At 44.2% G+C, this 20,527-nt stretch overlaps 1 protein-coding gene across 1 annotated transcript in view; it reads left to right on the top strand.

Annotated features, from left to right (window-relative positions):
* Rme-8 (receptor mediated endocytosis 8) overlaps positions 1-20,527 on the top strand; it is a 176,552-nt gene that overhangs the window by 110,086 nt on the left and 45,939 nt on the right. The window contains exons 33-36 of the mRNA XM_037425074.2: positions 2,394-2,666; positions 8,914-9,030; positions 13,196-13,373; positions 14,758-14,849. Coding sequence (XP_037280971.2) covers positions 2,394-2,666; positions 8,914-9,030; positions 13,196-13,373; positions 14,758-14,849 — 660 coding nt within the window. The remainder of the gene's footprint in view (positions 1-2,393; positions 2,667-8,913; positions 9,031-13,195; positions 13,374-14,757; positions 14,850-20,527) is intronic.

The raw sequence follows: 20,527 nt of genomic DNA, 5'->3' as shown, positions 1-20,527 counted from the left end.
TAATTATACAGCTAAAATTTCCTGTGCCACCAGTCTTCTGCCCATAACTTTGTTATTTGGAAAGAAGACATAGGCCGTCATGGTGTGATCCATTTTTCTGATGAAATAAACCTCTCCAAATAAAGAAAAGTTCAGTGAATATTTTTAATCAAGTACATAATTATGCTAATTACAACTTCAGCACAAAAAATATGTGGAATAATTTCAGTATAGGGTTTTATTCAATTGCAATCTTTTTTGTCATACCTATCACACCACTCCTTCATACAAAGAACTTGGTTTGAAATCCATACTTATTCTCTGTAAATCATGAAAAGGAGTAAATCATGAAAAGTCAAATATCGCAAGACAAACCGGAGATCACAATTTTTAGGTGTTTTAGAGACGTAAGGAAAAGTTGAAACTTTAAATGCAGCTTTCTCAATACTGTTTTTTTTTACATTATGCTTTGCCCCTCCACATGGTTCAATGAAGAAATAATTTGTCTCTCGTTAAATCGAAGTTAAAAAATCATATCATGTCAACTAACTAGCCTGTTTTGCTGTTTCTTAATTGATTCCTGTTCATTGTGAGTTGAGTTCTGTAATCACTTGTCATTGAAATTATTGCGTTATTCTTGCTTTTAAATTGTTTCTGTGAGATTACAAGGGTATATTCTTACTTTATTTGTTTCAACTGCATTTTACTGTAGCTCTGTCTCCCTGCTATGTACATCACAATCAATCCCAATTCTACATTGTACAAGAGGTCCCCTTGCAGTCTCTGACTATGGGACCTCTTTCTGTATATCATGCACATGTATTCTTCTTCATTTAGCACAATAAACCTTTTGTTCTGTTCTGTTCTGTAAAGTATTTGTGGTATTGCTTCAAAATTTTTATGGAAGCACTGTGAGGTCATTCTTAGTGTCTGTGCCAATTTTCATCAATATTCAACGAGAAACAAAAAAGTTCATCGAAAAAAGCCTGTCGAAAACTTCGACAGGCTTTTTCTCACAAGTGTGATTTTGACATTGTGCATTGCTCGTGGAAAGAGTAGCACGTGAATGACTGGACCGATTTTGATTCTGTTTTTTTTCCTGAATCCCTGAACACTGCTTGGGGGTACAGCAATCTTCAATTTCTATTTTATGGCCCTGTTTTTTTTCTAGACGATGGTTTGTCTGTGCCACTGTTTCTGACAATGTGTGTCGGCAACCATGATGATCTCTAAAAAAAAAATAGAACTTATTAAAGAATTCTGAGAGTGCCATACCCTGTAGCTTTCTTTTGAGTAAAGATCAACACCATCCGCAGCTTCCTGGCATGTTTTGTTACAGCGCTAGGCTTTCCACGAGCAGACCATGTAATTGGACCATGTAGCATTATGTAACTTGAGAACTACTCAAGGTATCATAATGAAACTGCATGTTTCCCTATTCGAGACACTTATGAGTATGCATGCCCAATTTCATTGCTGTAGGTCAACAAATAAAAAAAGTTTTCAATGCCACCTCCTCCCTTAACGCAGCTATAATAAATTATGTGATGTACCAAAATGACTGTGTTCATTTTTACCCATATCAGTGCATGTACTTGTAACGAATGTAGCGTACAGCACGAAATAAAACTCAGCATTGTCAGTGACATATTTTTAGCGATCTCTACAGCTTTTATTACCCTTGTGTTCTTATTACCCTATCGCCAAGTGCCCGCCAATAAACGTCTTAACACCCTCTCCAACAACTTCGAAACGCAGTGCCAGTTCTCAAGTCAGCTGTGTATAGTAGTGTGTCATTGTGAAGTGTGTACAATGTATTGTGGTGAAGCATGCCCAGAGTGAAACGGCCTTCAACGTGGGGCGTGGTATGTTTTCCTTCTCCGCACAGGTGTGCACCATCTTACCTCGCAGCACAACGTGCCCAGTATGTGTACTTGCAGGCCTTCAGGGCCATTTGGGATGGGGCTGTGGCACTTTGTGCACGCACAAATTGCCGTATTCACATCGCCACATGAGAGTATGAAAGAACTTGTCAAGCAGTGCCTGATCACAGACCGCTGCAGCCATGTTCACAATGGACTGCAAAGGGTTAGCATGGGACCTATGCAGATGCTGAAATAGTGCACTCAGACCTCGGTATAACAAAACTAGATGTAACTAAATGTCTGTTTTAATGAAGTAAATGTAAAATAGCTCTGCAATATGTATAGTGAAAAAAATAAATCTTTTTGACGAATTTTCAAATATAACAAACTTTTTGTGTAAGCTGCAACTTTGTTATAATCAGATTTCAGTGTATTAGCATTTTTTTTCGGCACTGGCTGCTTGCTGGTATTCAATCAAGCCACGTTTTTTCCTCAATCTGTACTATAATCTTTGTTTTACTCACCTTCAGTCTTTCTCCACCTGTGTAGGAAGTTGCCAACCGACTGGCCGAAGAGAGCATCACCGCTTGCGCCCGACTAGCTGGCCTAGACGAGGCATGCCCACCGAACGCAGCCGCTCGCTCAGCCCTGTCCGCGCTGCTGACTCCGTACCTGGCTAGAAAGCTGGGCGTGCTGCCAGCCCCCGAACTGTTGCGGATCCTGACGGCCAACACAGAAAACCCTTACCTGCTCTGGGACAATGCCACCCGCGCCGAGCTCCGGGAGTATCTACGGGAGCAGCAGCGCTCGGTCGTTCGTTCGGTATGTGAAGGGGGCACGACTGCGCACATTATGTGGTCTCGGTGGATGGTCTCGCTACTCGTCGTTGATCTTAACCTCGCTCTTTTCAAGGGTTTCAGGCATTGCGCATGTCCTTGGCATAGTGTTCAATGCCAGGGGGCTGCTCTTCAGGTTCACTCCTGCCAAGTTGCACATTTGAGTCGGAATATCTTGTTACATCTGTCAACTAGCACATCCAAAAAATGCCTGTATCTTACTTTTTCACGAGTAAGCATGAAACATTTTACAAGAACTAGACTAGCAAGCTGACTCAATGAATGAACGCATAAAAAATTGGGGGACACCTAACCTTCGCCTTGAAAAGTTGAACGCAATAGCGATATTGTGTTCCTAGTGTATACTTCAAAAAATTAGTGTGGAATTTTTTCAAACCTGCTATGCACCCACTACATGACTGAAAGGGTGCAGTAGCATGTGTGGCTTTCATCAAGTCATGATACATCCATGTTCTGATGCCCTATGGCAATGTAAGCTTGTACCACACATTATTACGGCAATATGTCATGTTATATTGGGAAGCATGTATACAGGACGCGTGTGTTTATAAAACATGAATTACTTTTACTGCATTTTCAGGCAGAGGAAGCTATTTTCACTGTATTCAAAAGCAAAGGTGTAGCTGTGTGGTAGGACACCCGCTAGCCACGCAAATGACTTGGGTTCGATCTCTGCTCAGACCCAGAATTTATTATTGACTTTATTTGCATCTTTTTTGATTTTTTGTTCCTGCAATGATGATGATTTTTGCTCACAACTAACGACGCTAATGCCTGAATTTTTCCGAAACAAGGTCTTTAACGCTTTCGTGTTAGAAGCTGTAAGAGGACTGTGTTACTTTAAATTAAACTCGTAAATTAAACTCATTAGAATGGGTATCAGTCTGTGCAGTCGCACACATTTATGTAAGGATCCAGCTTTTACTTGGACAGTAGTTACGAGCATTGAAATAGGGTTGCCATGCATGCCCTATTCATGCAGAGCCATTATTTACAATTATGCCACCATAGCAGTATAATTGCTGCTCAGGTTCAGAGGGGATTCCTTAGCTTTGGTGAATGATGCATGCAAGTCAAAAAAGTGTTCAAAATGAATGTACAGTGTGAGGAGCAGAATCTGCAAATTGATACTCGGTGTTTTTAATTCCTGATTGCAGGATGTGTCCGCTCTAAACAAAGGTGCTTGTGAGAGAATTGCGATAATCAAAAATACTTTGGGGGGGGGGGGGGTGTAGTTGAAATTTATGCATGGAAATTTCGATTAGTGCCATTATAGAGACCTCTTATTATCTTTCACAGTGAATTAGCGTAAGCAATCAAGAAATTTATCTATTTATCATATCTTACTTAACGTAAGATAATATGACGATTTAATCAAATATGGACAATTGATGTAACTGTGATGTATGGTCAGATTGGGGGTCCCCTTTGTGTAGGTGTGGATCAATACAGATGGTTGACCATCAATCTATGCGAAGCTCCTAAATGCATTTAGCTGGGCTAGTTTTTTACTGACTTAATACGCCCATTATTCTAGCAAACACAAACTGCTGACTTAGTTCGATATAGTTTTGTGCTGTCTGTGGTATGGTTAGAATAATGGATGCACTATGCTAAACCATTTGGGGCACGATGCATGTTCAGGGCATCTGTGCCTGCACAGTGATGTGATAAAGACTTGATGAGTTTACTATAGAGAGGATCAGGAAGCTGGGAATAAATTCCGTAGATAAGCCCTTATGGTGTCTTGCAGCTTCTTTGTACCAATGCCCTCATTGAAGTTTGCATACTATGGACACGATTCTCACTGTGTCCACTTTGTGTACATCTCCGATCCAGTGGAGCGCATTCATTTACAAAAAGAAAAAAACGACTATGAGTTGTGACGTTATGATGTGCTTGACCACGTCAGTGCACCAAACTCGCCAGCACATTCGTAGCGTAAAAAGAAACTAAGTGTACAAAATGTAGAGTAACGGTACTCTCAAACAAACTTGTACAAGTCTGAATATGCGTATGAACGTGTTGAGATGTTTGTAGAGCGGTGCAGGTAATGCATATCGACTAAGATTGTGCGAATATTCGAACAAACAGTAGACTATTCGAATTTCCTTGGATTTGAATTGAAATTATTGAAAATTTCTAAGTATTTGAGATGAAGGAATAAACGTATATTAGTTTGCATGTTACCCCTGTGAAGATGGTTTCATTGCAGTAAGCGTGCTAAGCAGTGAAAGCACCTGTCTAAATGTATTCATTCACATGTAATTACTTGCAATAGTGCTTTCACAGCAGTAAAGGAGTAATAAGCCATGAAAACACCTACCCAGGAGAAAACTGACTGTCATAAAGCCCCACTTCAAGGTTAAGGAGGGAGGCCACACTTGATGGGCAACATTTTTATTTATCTATAGATCTGAATAAAATTTTTACGGTTTGTATATTTAGATGTGAAGATTCTAAATGTGTAATTACCTTTTTGAAAGGTCAAGTAGTTTCTGAGATACCACACAATCAATGTATCACCTGGGTTCTTTGTTTGTAGCCTAATTAGCACCTGAGCAGGAAGCATTAAAACATTGGCAACAGTTTAGAAACAATGTAGGATGTTTAAGGAGTGCAATAGGCTATAAATGAGTTTGCTGGGCCGATTTCAACAAGAGTTAGAGGACATCAATGTTCACAGCAAAAAAAAAAGCCACCTTCACTTGTCATGCATGTGACCCAATTAAAAAAGTTTTTGATTTGTATATTGCCTTCAATATAGGCATATTGCATACTGCATGCATTTATCTTTCTGGCAAAAAAAAAATAATTATGCCGATAGCTCAAATGGAACAGAAGTTATTTTCCCTCCAATTTGGCAAATGTGCCAAAATTGCTGTTTTGAGAATACGAGGACGTTTCAAAACACCTTTATTAAAAAAAATACTAATGAAATCTTATGAACATACACCATGGGCATAATCTGGATGCATCCCATCCTTATGATTCTTCCTGACCAGGTTTCTCAGACTTTGGGCACTTCTCTTAATTTATTTGAGGTTGCACTCTGACGACAGCCCTTCTGCCTGGCCCTCAGGGTTGTGCTGCTGAATATCGTGATGTCCAGCTGCTCTAGAATCCTAGCACATGCAGACATTGCCCGTGTTGAAGCACAGCCTAGCTTCTGCAACAGCAGCTTGCACAGCAAAAACAGAAGCAAGCTGCTCCTTTGATACCAAACTCCAAATTGCCGATTGGAGGCTTTAGTGTGAATTCTGAGTCTTGCCTTGCTGGCATCTTGCCTTGCTGCCGCACCACTTAACTCCAAAAAGCAGTCAATTTTTCGCGGTGTTGCCAACACTGACGAAAGACCCTCAAGCGTCGGGGCTGTCTCGCGGGCGCGCACATTGCAAATTTCACTGGCACCGACTGCAGCAGCGTCTACTTGCACACGGCCAGATTCGACATCGCGCGTGCTGTCGGGGAGGCTCGTGCCTACGCTCACTTCACCGTTGCTGATAGCATCGGCACGGTTATAATCTACAGAACTTCCGCTATCGAGGGAAGCCATCTCTCACATTCCTCCATTGATAAAATCTTCAGTAAACATACGGCCAGTGTACAGGCCACGCACGGACGAGGAACTGCCTTCGGTTATGACGGCGTTATCAAACCTTGGTGCTTGCTCCTGCGACACAGTAGCAGCACCATTGGGCTTTCCCAGTCTTCCTTTCTTCCATGAACGAGCAAAATGATGCTGCGATCGGAACTCTTTCGCACCGTCGGGCATAGCAAGACGCACAAGCACGTTAGGGATACGGGTCACGACACCTTCGCAAGGGCGATACCTTTTCAAAATGGTGCAGACACTGCCAGCGAGTTTTCCTGGCCAATCGGAAAGCGCCATTTTGGTCACGTGCATAAAGCAACCAATGGAATCACGCGCTGCATGGGATTTTGACTTCGATTTATTTATTTTTTTTTTTTGCTTTTGCAAGGAGCATATAGTTGTCTACTGGTAAGGAAAAAAAAAAGCTAGAAATGCGACCCTACCAATGAAACCAGAAGGGCGCTAATGGAGCGCGTAGTTCGCGTGCCGTCGGCGGTGAAAGTATGGCTAGTTCACACTTCAATTTAGAAGTCCGCTTGCGCAAAGTTGCTCTTTCTATGGGTTATAACTTGAGAAATAAGCAGAATTTCGAAGCCGAAATTTGCTGATAGGTGCGAATGGGCATCGGGAACGCGGAAATGGTGAGAGAGAAAATGCGATTTTGAGGCGGATTTTGCCTTCTAAGTGCCGCTTCCCCCTTAAATGAACATATTGCCCCTACATTGATTCATCATTTTTTTTTTAAGTTAAAAAGGTTGTTTTACAGGCTTATATGTTCGAAGAATGGTAAATTTTAAAACTTGCCATATTTTACAGGTTATCTCTTGTATTTTTCCAAAAGTCAAATCCTGCTGCTATTCAGAGATGTTTCCATTTTTATTAAAAAAAAAAACGGTTGCACACGCCTTGTTTCAATTTTTAAAAAATTAGTAAGATCATGACAAATATGCCCATTTTTTTTATAATGTGTGACACACAGTATTCAAATTCGATTTGAAATCATTCGACCAAAAGCACTATTGAAACTTAAAAATCGCTATTTGCACAAGCCTAGTAATGACCTTCCAGGAGTGTCAGGCTAGGTTAAACCTAATTCAATGATTAACGTGATTGGAGTTCATGCCCAGGCTCAGAGATTTGCTTTGGGGGCAGCATTTGCTGTGATAAAACACATTTCGTCTTTCTTATTTTTGTCGAAAGCTGGTAAAGCTGCATGGCGTCAAAATTATGTTGCGGAAGGAGGACTGGAAACAATTGGTGCGCTGCTCGCCAGCTCCAACCATTGAGTGGTGGCTGAATTGGACACCGCAAGAATAGCTCCCATGTTTTATACTTTTACTTCCCCACAAAGCCTGCTTGCACAGCAGCTACTCGAGCGTGAAGTAAGGTATGCGCTCAAGATATACACCAAAATTAGTTCTTGAGATAATGCAAGAAGCTTCTTGAATCTTGTACGAATACTGGGACCAAAATGCACAAATTTGCAAAGGAAGGCTTAGTGGCTACCGAGAGGTTGCCTGGCTAACACTAGGGTGCAGGGGTCTGTTTTTGGCTAAGGTAGCTGAATATTGATAGTTGCAAGATGGTAAAAAACTTGCACTTTTTGATTGGAGGGACACTAAGGTCAAATAACAATTTAGGTAAGAGTGAAAGCTCAATGTATGACGTCTAAAACGACAATATTATCAACAGCAGTGCCATACTTGCCGAAGCATTAAGGTATATGCGCCACGAGAACAAATGCGCCACAGTAGGATGTTCACAAAATGACCCCGATGACGTCAGACCTACCATCTTCAATTAATTTCTAGTAATCGATCTAGCTGCACTAAATAAAGAATTTTTTGTGCATCAAGAGACATAATAAAATGCTCCTTGTTCATTTCTGTTAGGTTTATTGAAAAAAAAAAAAAATAGCCCCTAGACGTTACTATGGAGAATGGAGCGAGTTGTTCGGAAATTCAATTTTTGCCTGTTTAAACTGGACAGATTGTGCTATTTAGTGGAGCCCAGTTCAACCAAGCACACCTGCAATCTGAAGGCCATGGTTAAAAATTGTTCAGTCGTTGTTGTTGCTACTGTGGCTCCCGCTACTTTCGCTGCTGCGAGTAGTGTCGGCGGCAGCGCGGTACAGCCGGGCGACGTTATGCACAGCAACAGTGACGTCAGGCGTTCTGTTGCGCGGGACTACTAAAATATGATTTTTTTTTTTTCAGAATAAGCACTTCCTTGGCACAAAAGTAACACTATAAGGTTTCTTGACTGGTATTTCAACAATCAACATCTACTTAATAGTCACTTTTAGTGTCTCTTTAACATGCATGAAAGAATGCCGTAGTTTCAGACCCAGTGTCCGTATGGCAAACCTCAAAACAATATGCTTCTCGTCTCTTGTTGAGTGTGGGTGCGAAAGATCCAGCATAGTGCAAAAATTTAACTGAGGAAGATGGTTTGCTGCTCTTATGAAGACAAATCACTTTGTCAGAACGTTGGCCTAAACAACATTCTTTTTATTCCTACTTCTCATTGACCCCAGATTTGTTTGTGAAAATACAGCGACTTGTGTGTGCAGTGCATTCCCCGTGCGTACCTGTAAATTATATTGTTACCATTACAGGGCGAGTGTGACGAGTCGTATGGTGCCAACTTCGTGTACAGTGCTCACAAAGAGGAGCTGGTGGTGGGCGAGATATTCGTGCGCATCTACAATGAGCAGCCCACTTTCCCACTTGAGGTAAGGCATTAGTAATGTATGCCAGGGCTCTGTCTTCCACATTGTACTGGACGTGTGCCTTCTCTAAGATTTGCGAAGGGTTTATTTCTACATTAAAACCTTGTTCATTCGGATCTCAAGGGAGTGCAAAAGAAATTGTCCAAATTACCCGAATGTTGAATTAACGAATGCATAACAAAAATGCATATTGTCAATTGCTTTATCACATACCTTTATTTTGAGAAGATGTCTGTGATGCTTGTTTGTCTTTTGTGAACAGCTGGGTGTCAAGGACTAGTTTGTGGGCATGTGACAAACACTCTATTGCAAGAGTATTGCCTGGGACATCGTAATAAAACTCCTTTAGAACGACAAGAGCGTCCGCGGCTTCGTTTGTAGTACAACGTACTGGGCATAATTTATTGCATGAGTCTTCGATGAATGCCTCATCTGTCCCACTGAGAGTAGCACTGATCATCTCATCATTGTTCGGTTCACATACTGTCCGTCTGAGGCCTCGTTTTTTTCGTTATTCGTTATCCGCCGATGACAGGATGATGTGTGCTTTAAAACACCACCTTGTGTCCCCTTTCATAAGTTCTTGAAGAAAGTGCGGTTTTTCTCGTCCTCCGCGATCAGCGTAGACAGTGCACTGTTGCTGGCAGAGCCTTTCCCGAAGGCACTAAGTTTGCACATGTGTGGTAAAGAAAATTCAGTGCGATAAAAACTTTGGCCGCTGAGACGCAGTTTCAGTTTTGCCGTCTTTGGATTGCCTCCACTCCGAGATGAAATACCTTTCCAGCCACTACACTGTGCATTTTGTTTCTGTGTTTAGTGTAAATTACAGTTACCGTAATTACTCGAATCTAACGGGCACCTTTTTTCCGGTTAAGCGAGTTCATAAATCGCATGCGTGTTAGAATCGAGTACGAACAAAAAAATTACGGTCAATCTATTGCCACCAGCAAATCCAAAATGGCCGCCCCCTACGTGCGTCGGCATGGCGCGTCGACCATTTCTGCCTATGTGTTTTTTATGTGCGGCACTTTGTACGTGTGCTGAGGAGTTCGTCATCTAGTAGTGAATTAGCATCGACGGCGTGGAAGAACCGACCCCAAAAACTCGAGTGCACCACGATGCCGCTTTTAAAAGAAAAGTCGTCACGTGTGCAGAGACGGACGGAAATCGGGCCGCATCACGGTCGTTCGGAGTTCCCGAAACGTGCGTGTGAGACCGGCGGAAACAAAAGCAGAAGATTGTCGACAGCAAGGCTTCACGCAAAGGCTTCAGTGGACCACAGCAAGGTCGGTTTCCGCAAATTAAAGAGCTGCTCGGCGAGTATGTACTTGAGCAGTGAGCGGCACAGCGGTCCGTGACGACAGAACTGCTCCAAGTGCGGGCTATGCAATTAGTCGTCTTAGAAAAAGGTCTAATGCGGAGCCAGTTTAAAGCGAGCAGGTGCTGGCTAACTAAGTTTATGAAGACGAAAGGCTTTTTCCTCCAAAGGGGAACATGCATATGCGAAAAGTTTTGCGGAGGAGTACGATGAAAAGCTTCACAGTTTTCAGAGATTCGTCCTAAACTTGCGGCGCAACAACAGCTACCTGCTTGGGCAAATCGGGAATGCCGATCAGACGCCTCTTTACTTCGACATGCCTGGCACCACAACCGTCGAGAAGAAGGGAGTGAAGCAAGTTCGCGTGCTGACATCGGTCCACGGCAAAACTACAGTGACGGCAATGCTCTGTTACACGTCAGATGGGCACAAGCTTCGCCCATACCTCATATTTAAATGGAAGAAGCTCCCGAAAGGAGTAGTTTTTTTCGAGTGGTGTAATCGTGCGGGCCAGCGAAAAAAATGGGTGCGCGCGTTGCAATCGATGTCTTGCGTTTTTTTTTTTTTTTTCGCCGTGGAAATCGGGTGCGCGTTACAATCGAGGGCGCGGTAGAATCGAGTAAATACGGTACTCTCAGTGGTTTCATTGGCTGTTTGGCCACACATAAATTCTTGCTGTATTTTTTGCGGTCAGCGTCAAAAATTTTCAAATGTCAAGTCTTTCCTTCAACCTTTTGTAAATGTTTCTCATGACATAAGTGGGTGGCTTTCAATCCATGTGCCATGGAATCATGTCTGACAAAATTTGGGTTAATCACATCATGTTCATACTTGGCTTAGCAAGTGGTTAATTATTTTATAGACTCCAGATATGCCAGATTTCATACTTTGCTGTTGCTTTTTGATATTCAACCTACTGAACCAGTTAGCAAGGTAACCCATGCTTTCAGTGTCATGAGGCATTGAAATGAGATGTTCACTTCCTTTCAGTTTAAGTTTTTATTGAGCATTTTTTTTTATAGAATTGCAGAAAGAAAATGCAAGGATGTCTTGCACCTTGCAGTGATAGCTGTTATCGATTTCTTGTTCCCCCCTAAATGTCTATTCCTGAAGAACATGCTTTTGATCCTGGCTGTGGTAGTCACATTTTCATGGAGCTGCAGTACTGGAGGTCAGTGTGCTGTGGTATGTCAACGCGCAATAAAATCTATGCAAGTGGTCAGAATAATTCACAGCACATTACTACATCATTTCTCGCAGCCTAAGTCACACTGGGATGTTAAACCTTATGAATTAACAAAACATAAATGCCTGCACTGGCAGTTCTAGATATCAGCAAGTTCTTGAAAAAAAAAAAGGCAATCCCAGAAGGCAAATTTCTCGTGTTGAAAAACTGCACTGGTGTGACAGAGTGACTAAAAGATTATAATTATCTTGGGCACTGCTCGGGAAACGACGCACCAATGGCAGATCCCAACTATCACAATAACAGCTGTTGCATTATAAGTTTATACAGGATAACTGGCCCTTTTTTGAGTCTTGTCAATGGATCACCTGTGGCAACTACTAAAGTAAAATCTCGGTAGAACGAACACAACCTCAACAAACTTTTCAAATTAACAAACTTTTGAAAAATCCCGCACAGACTGCTAATAGTTCCATTGTGAAATTACTTCACTACTACGTACTTCAGAATACCGAACTTTTCAGAATAACGAGTACTAATTTAGTTTCGCGTTACATTAACAATGCATCAGTACTACGAACTCATGTTGTGAAATCCGTCGCGACCACCAGAGTGGTACCCAAGGAGACGACACAGCGAACGAACGCCTTGCTTCTCGAAAAACGCGCGACGGTGTGGAGAAAACAAAACAAAAAAACTGACGACTTTCTTTCCTTTCTTTTTATTAAAACGCTGACGCCGCTGGTTTACAAGCGCAGAGTTGAGGGGAGAAGGAAACACGGGAGGGCAAGGTCAGCGAAGTAGAGGGCAGAGTGGGAGTTGCGGAGTAGGAGCATGGGCGCGGGAAACCTGAGACAGCGAGAGAGCAGGGAACAAAACACAAGAAATTTTTTTTTCTAGCTCTTTCTTTTCTTCGGAAGAGGCAATGACAGCCGTGCTGCTTCGGGTTTTTCTTATCTTTGTCACTTCTACATGTGATCTAGGAGGCCAAAGCAGTATAGGTGTTCTCTGAGGAGACCGTCAGTCATGTTCATCTTTTCAGTGATTACTTATCGCGTCCGCAAAGCAAGTCAGCGTTTGCACTGCGGAGTTACTACAATGAATTCACCTCTGCTTGCATCGAAGAAGCGGAAGCAGTTTTCGATAAGGAGAAAGTGGAGAATGTGGATGAGCTAAAGGCCTTCGCGCTGCAAAGTTTGTGCTGCATAGGTCAAAAAAAAAAAATTACTTTTTTTAATAAATGTGCATTTTTTGGTGTTCACTTGCAAATTTGTTTTTTCTCGTGAAAAACGAGTTCAATGAACCATCGCTATAAAACTAAGTCATTTTGGTTGGTGGAAAATAAGTATTTATGGTTAACTTTTGGGCTTTCACTATTACGACCTTTCAAAATAAGTTTTCTGAAGGTTTCCTGAAGTTTGTTATACCGAGATTTTACTGTATCTGATAGGTGATGTAAAAGTGCTTGCCTCGTTTTTGCCATCTCTTGCCAGTATAGTGTACCATCCGCTGTTATATCTTGCACTTTATAATAAACTGTAACAACCATTTGACACCTGTAACAACCATTTTCAGCTGTAGTTGTGAAACATATCAAGTCTCGACCTCTGGAGCCAGCGTTCAGAATTGAGGGGTTTCATCCGGAGTAAACTATTGCCTTGCAGAACCCACGCCAATTTGCCCTGGACCTGCTTGACTTTGTGGGGTCCCAGGCGCAGTACCTGCACTCCGCTCGCTCTCTGGATGATAACAATGTTGGTCAAGCGAGCGGTGGCATCCAGCGGGTGGCGCAGACCGAGCAAGCTCTTCAGGCCTTGCACAATGTGCTCCGAAACAATCCGGGTCAGTGTGCACATCAATCTTAGTCCGTAAGCTTTGTATTTAAGTTTATATACTGGGCTTCATCGTCGGAGTGTAGCACAGGGAACCAATTTTTTTTATTACCGTATATACTAGAATCTAACGCGCACCTTTTTTCCGGTCAAGCGAGTTCATAAATTGCATGCGCGTTGGAATCAAGTACGAAAAAAAAAAATGAATACGATCAATCTATTGCCATTGGCATTTCAAAAATGGCTGCCCACTACGTGCGTTGGCGTGGCGCGTCGGTCATTCCTGCCTATGTGTTTCCCATGTGCGGCACTTCGTACGTGTGCTGAGGAGTTCGTCATCTTGTAGTGCATTAGCATTGAAGGCGTGAAAGGGCCGACTCCAAAAACTCGAGTGTACCACGATGCCGCTTTTAAAAGAAGAGTAATCGCGTGTGCAGAAACGGACGGAAATCGGGCCGCATCGTGGTCGTTCGGAGTTCCCGAAACGTGCGTGCGGGACCGGCAGAAACAAAAGCAGAAGATTGTCGACAGCAAAGCTTCATGCAAAGGCTTCAGTAGACCACAGCAGGGTCGGTTTCCACAAATTAAAGAGCTGCTCGGCGAGTATGTGCTTGAGCAGCGAGCGGCACAGTGGCTCGTGACGACAGAACTGCTCCAAGTGCCGGCTATGCAATTAGCCTTAGAAAAAAGTCTAATGCGGAGCCAGTTTAAAGCGATCAGGTGCTGGCTAACTAACTTTAAGAAGAGGAAAGGCTTTTCCCTCCGAAGGGGAACAGGCATATGCGAAAAGTCTTGCAGAGGAGTACGATGAAAAGCTTCACAGTTTTCAGAGGTTCGTCCTAAACTTGCGGCACAACAACAGCTACCTGCTTGGGCAAATTGGGAATGCCGATCAGATGCCTCTTTACTTCGACATGCTTGGCACCACAACCGTTGAGAAGGGGGCGAAGCAAGTTAGCGTGCTGACATCGGTCCACGGTAAAACTACAGTGACGGCAATGCTCTGTTACACGTCAGATGGGCACAAGCTTCGACCGTATCTCATATTTAAATGGAAGACGCTCCCGAAAGGAGTCGTTTTTTCGAGTGGTGTGATCGTGCGGGCCAGCGAGAAAAATGGGTGCGCGTTGCAATCGATGTCTTACGTTTTTTGTTTTTTTTCGCCGGGGGAAATCGGGTGCGCGTTACAATCGAGCGTGCAGTAGAATCGAGTAAATACGGTAACAGCAAAGGACAGTAGTTCTAAAATTTTTCTAGCCTTGAGGAATCCCAACAAACAAAGCAAACATCTTTTAAAAGCACCTGTGCTGTTTTAAACGTGTCACAGCATGTGCAGGAATTCTCGCTCAATTTACACATAAGGGTTTGCCCGTTCTCGTTTTACGGTTGTGCAGGTCTGGAGAGCCTTTGCGTTGGCCACTTCCGGTTGCTCTTCTGCCTCCTCAGTCTGGACGGCTGCCGAGGTCTGCAGGCAGTCACTGTGCAGGTAAGGGTGGTGCTTAAATGTAATTACTTTTGTTGCAATGTACAGTTCTAAATCCTCAGCTACATGTTGGTAGGCTTGCGCAAATAGTGAATTTCAGGTTCAAAATGAATTCGCCGCGAATATGGATTTTGGTCGAATAATTTCGAATCGAATTCGCATATAGTCTAAATGACATATATAGTGAAACCTCATTAAACCGTAGCTGGCTGGAGCTCGGAAAAAGTATGTACTAAACTGTAGTACTGCTTAACCGAAATAGCATCTGGTCACCTGTCAAAAATAGAAATTTTCAAGGAGTGCGATGAAAGAACAAAAAACATGCAGTAATTTCTTAACTTCCCCCGGCTAAGTCTGTTATCTTCATTTGACGACGCAGCGGCCTAGCAGCGACAGCGGCCTCAAGCTCACTTATGCTGCGAGCCAGCTTTTCCATCAGTCCCCTCTTCTCGGCAAACAACGGCATGACGCTGACGCAATGCGCAGCTTCGGCTATTGTCGGACCTGGATCACCCATGTTGTGGCTTTCTGTGTCTCCTCATCACAATGGTTTGGCAACACTTCGACAACTGAGGCAACAATGGCTTCGTCGGACATGTCCGGAGATGTCTGCATATTGCTGTCTGCGTCTCTGAAGTCTGGGAATGAAATGTCTTTCGTAACGCCTTGCCGCTCCAGCACTTCAGCTGGCAGAGTTTCACTAGCTTTGTCTACGATGTCCGAAGTCTGGATGAGGGTGTCACCACTAGCATCATCTGTGTCGCTCGCACACACACTGAGCCAGCACGCTTGAAGCAATTTTAAACTGTCATTGCTTCAACCTGCCGCCGCGACTACTATAATTATCCATCTTGCTAAGAAGCGCAGCCACTACCAACTGGCCTTACCAACTGGCCCGATACAATTGTTTATTGAGTTACATTTCTAGTTCTGCGGGCTCTTCACCATTAGATGGATCCTTACCAACTGGCCCAATACAATTGTTTATTTACTATAATTACCCGTGTATAATACGAACGCGAATATAATGCGAGGCCAAAGTTCATAGGCGTGAAATGAAAGAATCACAGCATATCCACGGAGTGATGATGAGTGGAGCGAAGTGTCCGTCAGCCCGTCCGTGCGTCCATTCATTCGTCCGTCCGTCTGCCTGTGCGTTCATCTGTCTGTACATCCATGCGTACGTCCATCTGTTTATCTGTCTCCTAGTCTCCATCCATCTACTGAACACTCCAAGTACTGCCATCTTGCATCCCTTGTGGCACATACCCGCTTCGCGCATCCATCCGTCCGTTCGTCCGTCCGTCCATGCGTCCGTCTGTGCATCCATCTAGTGAACACAAGTACCGCCATCTCCGTTCTCGCGTCCCGGTGGCTATGTACGGCAAGGACGAGGGATAGACAGGCCACGCCTTTTACCTGCGTATAACTTTTACCCGCGTACAAAACTTTTGCCCGCGTAGAAAACTTTTACCCGCGTATAACGCCATAGGAAAGGTCATCCAAAACACATTTATTTATTATACATCCGCCATGTCAATCACTGTCTTCAACTGCGCTCTCCTCGGACATTTCCTTGTCAGACAAATCGTCAAATAGGTGCTCGTATTCTGTGCCATCGAGGACATTAGAGATGCTGCACTTCTTGAAGGAACGACGCACAAGGTCTCATGGGATGCTTGCCCAAGTGTCCACGATGCATTTGCACAGTGTGGCCGGTGATGCCCGTTTCAGCCGCCCAGTCTGCGTGACTGCAGGCTCACCTGAGCGCACCCACTCAGCATAGCAACGCGTGACCTCATTCTTGAATGGCCCATTTACACAAGCGTTGAGAGGTTGCAGTTGAGATGTAATCCCACCCGGAATCACGACCAGTTCCGTGCCGCAGTCGTGCTAGAGTCTCTTCACTGAATTGGCCGAGTGGCAGTAAAACGCGTACAGCACCAGAATGAATAGAAAAGGCAGCAGGGCGCCAAGCCGTCTGCACCACACGCACTTTACCCAATCAAGGACAAGGTCTTCGTTCACCCAGCCTTTATTGTGACATCTCACGATGACATTCTTCGGCAGCTCCTCCCATTTCGGCATTATCTTGCGCTTGAAGACGACGTGATGTGGGAACTTGTGGCCGTCGGCCGTGCACGATAACATGACTGGAACGCATGTTTTTTCATTGCCGGTGGTACGGACACAAACTTGTTTCGAGCCCTTCTCGTGAACTTTAGGGGCAATGGCATGTCTAGGTAAACTGGCGTTTGATCGGCGTTGCTGATTTGTCCTAGCTGGAAGTTCTGTGAGCAGTGCAACGTAATCACATGGCTTTGAAATGAGATAAGAAACTCTTCAAATGCTTCAGGGAACTTCCGAGAAATGGAGGTTCGCCAGCGCAGGTAAAATCCGGCTTGGCACTTGTAACGGTAGATCCAGTGCTTGCTGGCTTTGAAGTCTGAGCTCAGCATCCCCTTTTCTCTCGCCAGCTCCTTCGCTTTCATCTGCATTAGCTCCATGTTGGCTGGCAAGTGCGTTGCCCGCTGACCTTGAACGAACTCGGTCTGTGCGAGTTCAATCTCTGTGAAAGCCCCTTTCTTTGGACCGCGAAAGCTTTTTTGCTTTCCGCTGCACGCGAAAAGCGCTTCTTTCCGTCGTCGTTATCCACAGACACTTCCCTCGGTGACTCCGAACTGTCTTCCGGCTGCACTGTTGCCGATTTCCTCGGCAGCTGCGATGACCTTTCTTTTGAATGCAGTCGAGTACTGGTTACGATACCCTGGCATGTTACACCTTTGCGAAGCGAGGCACAGAACACAGTGAGGTTCTCACGTGCACACGTCCCCTGTCAAAGTACACGCTCAAACAACTCAAAACCAAAGAAAGAAATGGCGCTAATGCTCACTTTTGCCACGCGAGGGTACGAAGGTAACGAAGCCAAGCCATAGCCACTAGTACACAAAACGAAGCCGTAGCCAAGCGACAGTTACAAAACCGGAACTTCAAGCACAACGTTGTTTTTCGAGCAAGTTTTCGTTCGGATCCATACATACACTCAAACCTCGTTATAACGTAATGGGATATAATGCGATAATGGATATAACGAGGTAAATAAAATTCCCCTTGGAAGCTTTATTGAGAACCATGCATTTTAAACCTCGTTGTAATTAAGTAAATTGACCGGTAAATGGATATAACTAACTAAATTAGTCTATCAAATGGTCTATCCCCCCCCCCCCCCAAAAAACCAGAAAGAAGTGTGTTAAGTATATCGTTTTCTGTGGAGTCTGAGGCTCATTTGGTACAGCTCTTTTAAAACTCCAGCGCCGACCTTACAGCCACGCCCCGCGTGGCCGAGAGAACCGTCCTATTTGCACAACCAGTGGAGAGGATTGAGGAAGTGCTCAGCGGGTCACATGACCGAGAAGCGGCGCCGCAGTGTGAAGGGATTTCCCTCTCCAATGGCAATGACTGCGTCTCCGCTGCTACCCTTTGCACCGAGAAAAAAGGACTCTCTGCAACAGTTTTATTTTTTTTTCTCTCTCTCTCCGCGTGTGGCCTTGAAAGGAGAAGGGTCTCTACATGCAGAGACGGAAAAGGGATAAGCGTGGCACAGGCGCAATGCAGATCGACATTTGAGAGAGAGCAAACAATCCGCCACAGTCTTTTCTTTTCTTTTCTTCTTTTCCTTCTTCGCACGCAGCGTTCAGAGGTGCCACCGCGGGATTGGGAATGGTGCTGAGAGCATTTTCAGAGCGCGGTACGTTCGAATTACAGGGCATTTTCGCTCATTGGAATACACATAGCTTTGACGGGACCTCAGCATGAGTTCGAATTAATAAGTTTCGACTGGGTTTATTTTCCGTGGCACGCGTGGTCGCATCGTGGTACATCGAGCCTCGAGGGGATTTCCTTCTTTGCATGCTTGTAGGTGTGCGCCCATCTGAGCATACATTGCCACAAACTGTTATAATCGATATAATGAAATAATGGATATAACAAAATAATTGTGGCTCCCCTTCAACTTTGTTATAATGAAGTTTGAGTGTAGTACGAACTGGAACTTTGGAACGCTAATATTAGGGAAAAAAACTCTTATTATACGCGGGTATTTACGGTATTCGAGCAGGTGAATTGCACCAATCAAGTCAATGGAGAATAATTTGCCACATTCAATGGCCATAAAAAATCTGCGCAGCAGATTCTTATTGTAGAGCTGTTTTACAGCTAGAATGACGCCTTGGTCCAAAGACTGGGCAACCGCTGTTGTGTTTGGTGGCAGAAACGCCAACTTCACAGTCGTCAGGTTGTCCAGGACGACGTGCACCAAAGTTTTGTCTAAAATAATAACAACTTTTCTGTTCTTAGCTACAATATAACAATCGATAAAGCGCAAGCACTCCTCAAACGGTTTTGCCATCATCCATGCTTTGGTATTGCTACGATAGATGACCCCTGATGGCAGTCGGGTGCCTTTGAAGCATCTTGGCTTCGCCGACTTTCCAATCACGAGGAGCGGAGTTTAGCTAGTTCCAGTCATGTTTACGCAAAACGCTACTGATGTTCTGTTCTTTGCATGCTTGCCGCCGTTGCACGTCTCACCTTTGAACCCGAGCGTTTTGTTTGGTAGCAGCTTAAAGAATAGCGCCAATTCATCCATATTAAAGATGTCATTTTGTGCGTAGTCTTCGGAGATGTTCTTCAGCTGACCATTTTACCACTGCTCCGTGCCATCCACGTCAGCAGCAGCACCTTCTCCAGAAACAGTCCTTGTGGTAATGCCGTGCCTCACCTTAAATTTGGCCAGCCAGCCATTGCTGCAGATGAAGTTGTCATGGCGGAGCTGCGAGGCAAAACCCAGAGCCTTCACCACGAGCAGGGGTCCACTGATAGGCAGATTTTTCGACCCTGCAGCTTTTAGCCACTTGACCAGCGCCTCCTCTACATTTGAAAACGACGAACCGCGTTGCCAGCACCTTTTTGCAGTTGCAGCAGCACTGCCGAGTAACTTCTCTCTGTAATTTCAAACTCCACAAACCGTGGTTAATGGCAGGTCTTTTTCATGTGCCAGTGTCGATTTCTTCGTGCCACGTTCATTAGCACGAATTATGTCCAATTTCTCCTCTATTTTCAGCACTCGATGCTTTTGTCCCAGCTTCGGCATGACGCAAGTATGAGGCGGCACAAGCATACATACACATGTGAAAAACAACGCTCCCGCAGCTCTCGCGTACAGCACGGCACAGCCAGAGAACACTTATGCACGGCGCCAAAGGAACAAGGAACACAAAGAAAGCAAAGCAAGCGCACATTGTATTTGCGTGTTTGTGCAAAGCGCCATCGTGTAGAAAACACCAGAAGCCTAGCCGGTCGAGTGCCAGCTGAGTGCTGAACTTTCAATTTTGGAGGCCACGTACTTCTGGTTGCCGAAAAATTCAAGCGATAGCACTCATCAACACAGCCGCTATCGTCATCAACACAAACAAGCAAGGTGTGTTTCTATCTCTGGGGCTTGCTATTCTGTTGGGACACCCATGGGGGACGACATGCCGCGGCATTGCGCAACGAAAATTGGAAAAACTACTTACGCACACAATTGGAAAACTAACTAATGCACACGCTATAAGCTGGTACGGTTTATGCCGTTACAAAATGCATTATGTTCAATGGCTGCCGAGTCGAGCATTAGACTT

This window comes from Rhipicephalus microplus, chromosome 5, assembly GCF_043290135.1.
Source record: "Rhipicephalus microplus isolate Deutch F79 chromosome 5, USDA_Rmic, whole genome shotgun sequence".
NCBI lineage: Eukaryota > Metazoa > Arthropoda > Arachnida > Ixodida > Ixodidae > Rhipicephalus > Rhipicephalus microplus.
This window is presented reverse-complemented; position numbering and strand designations above follow the sequence as displayed.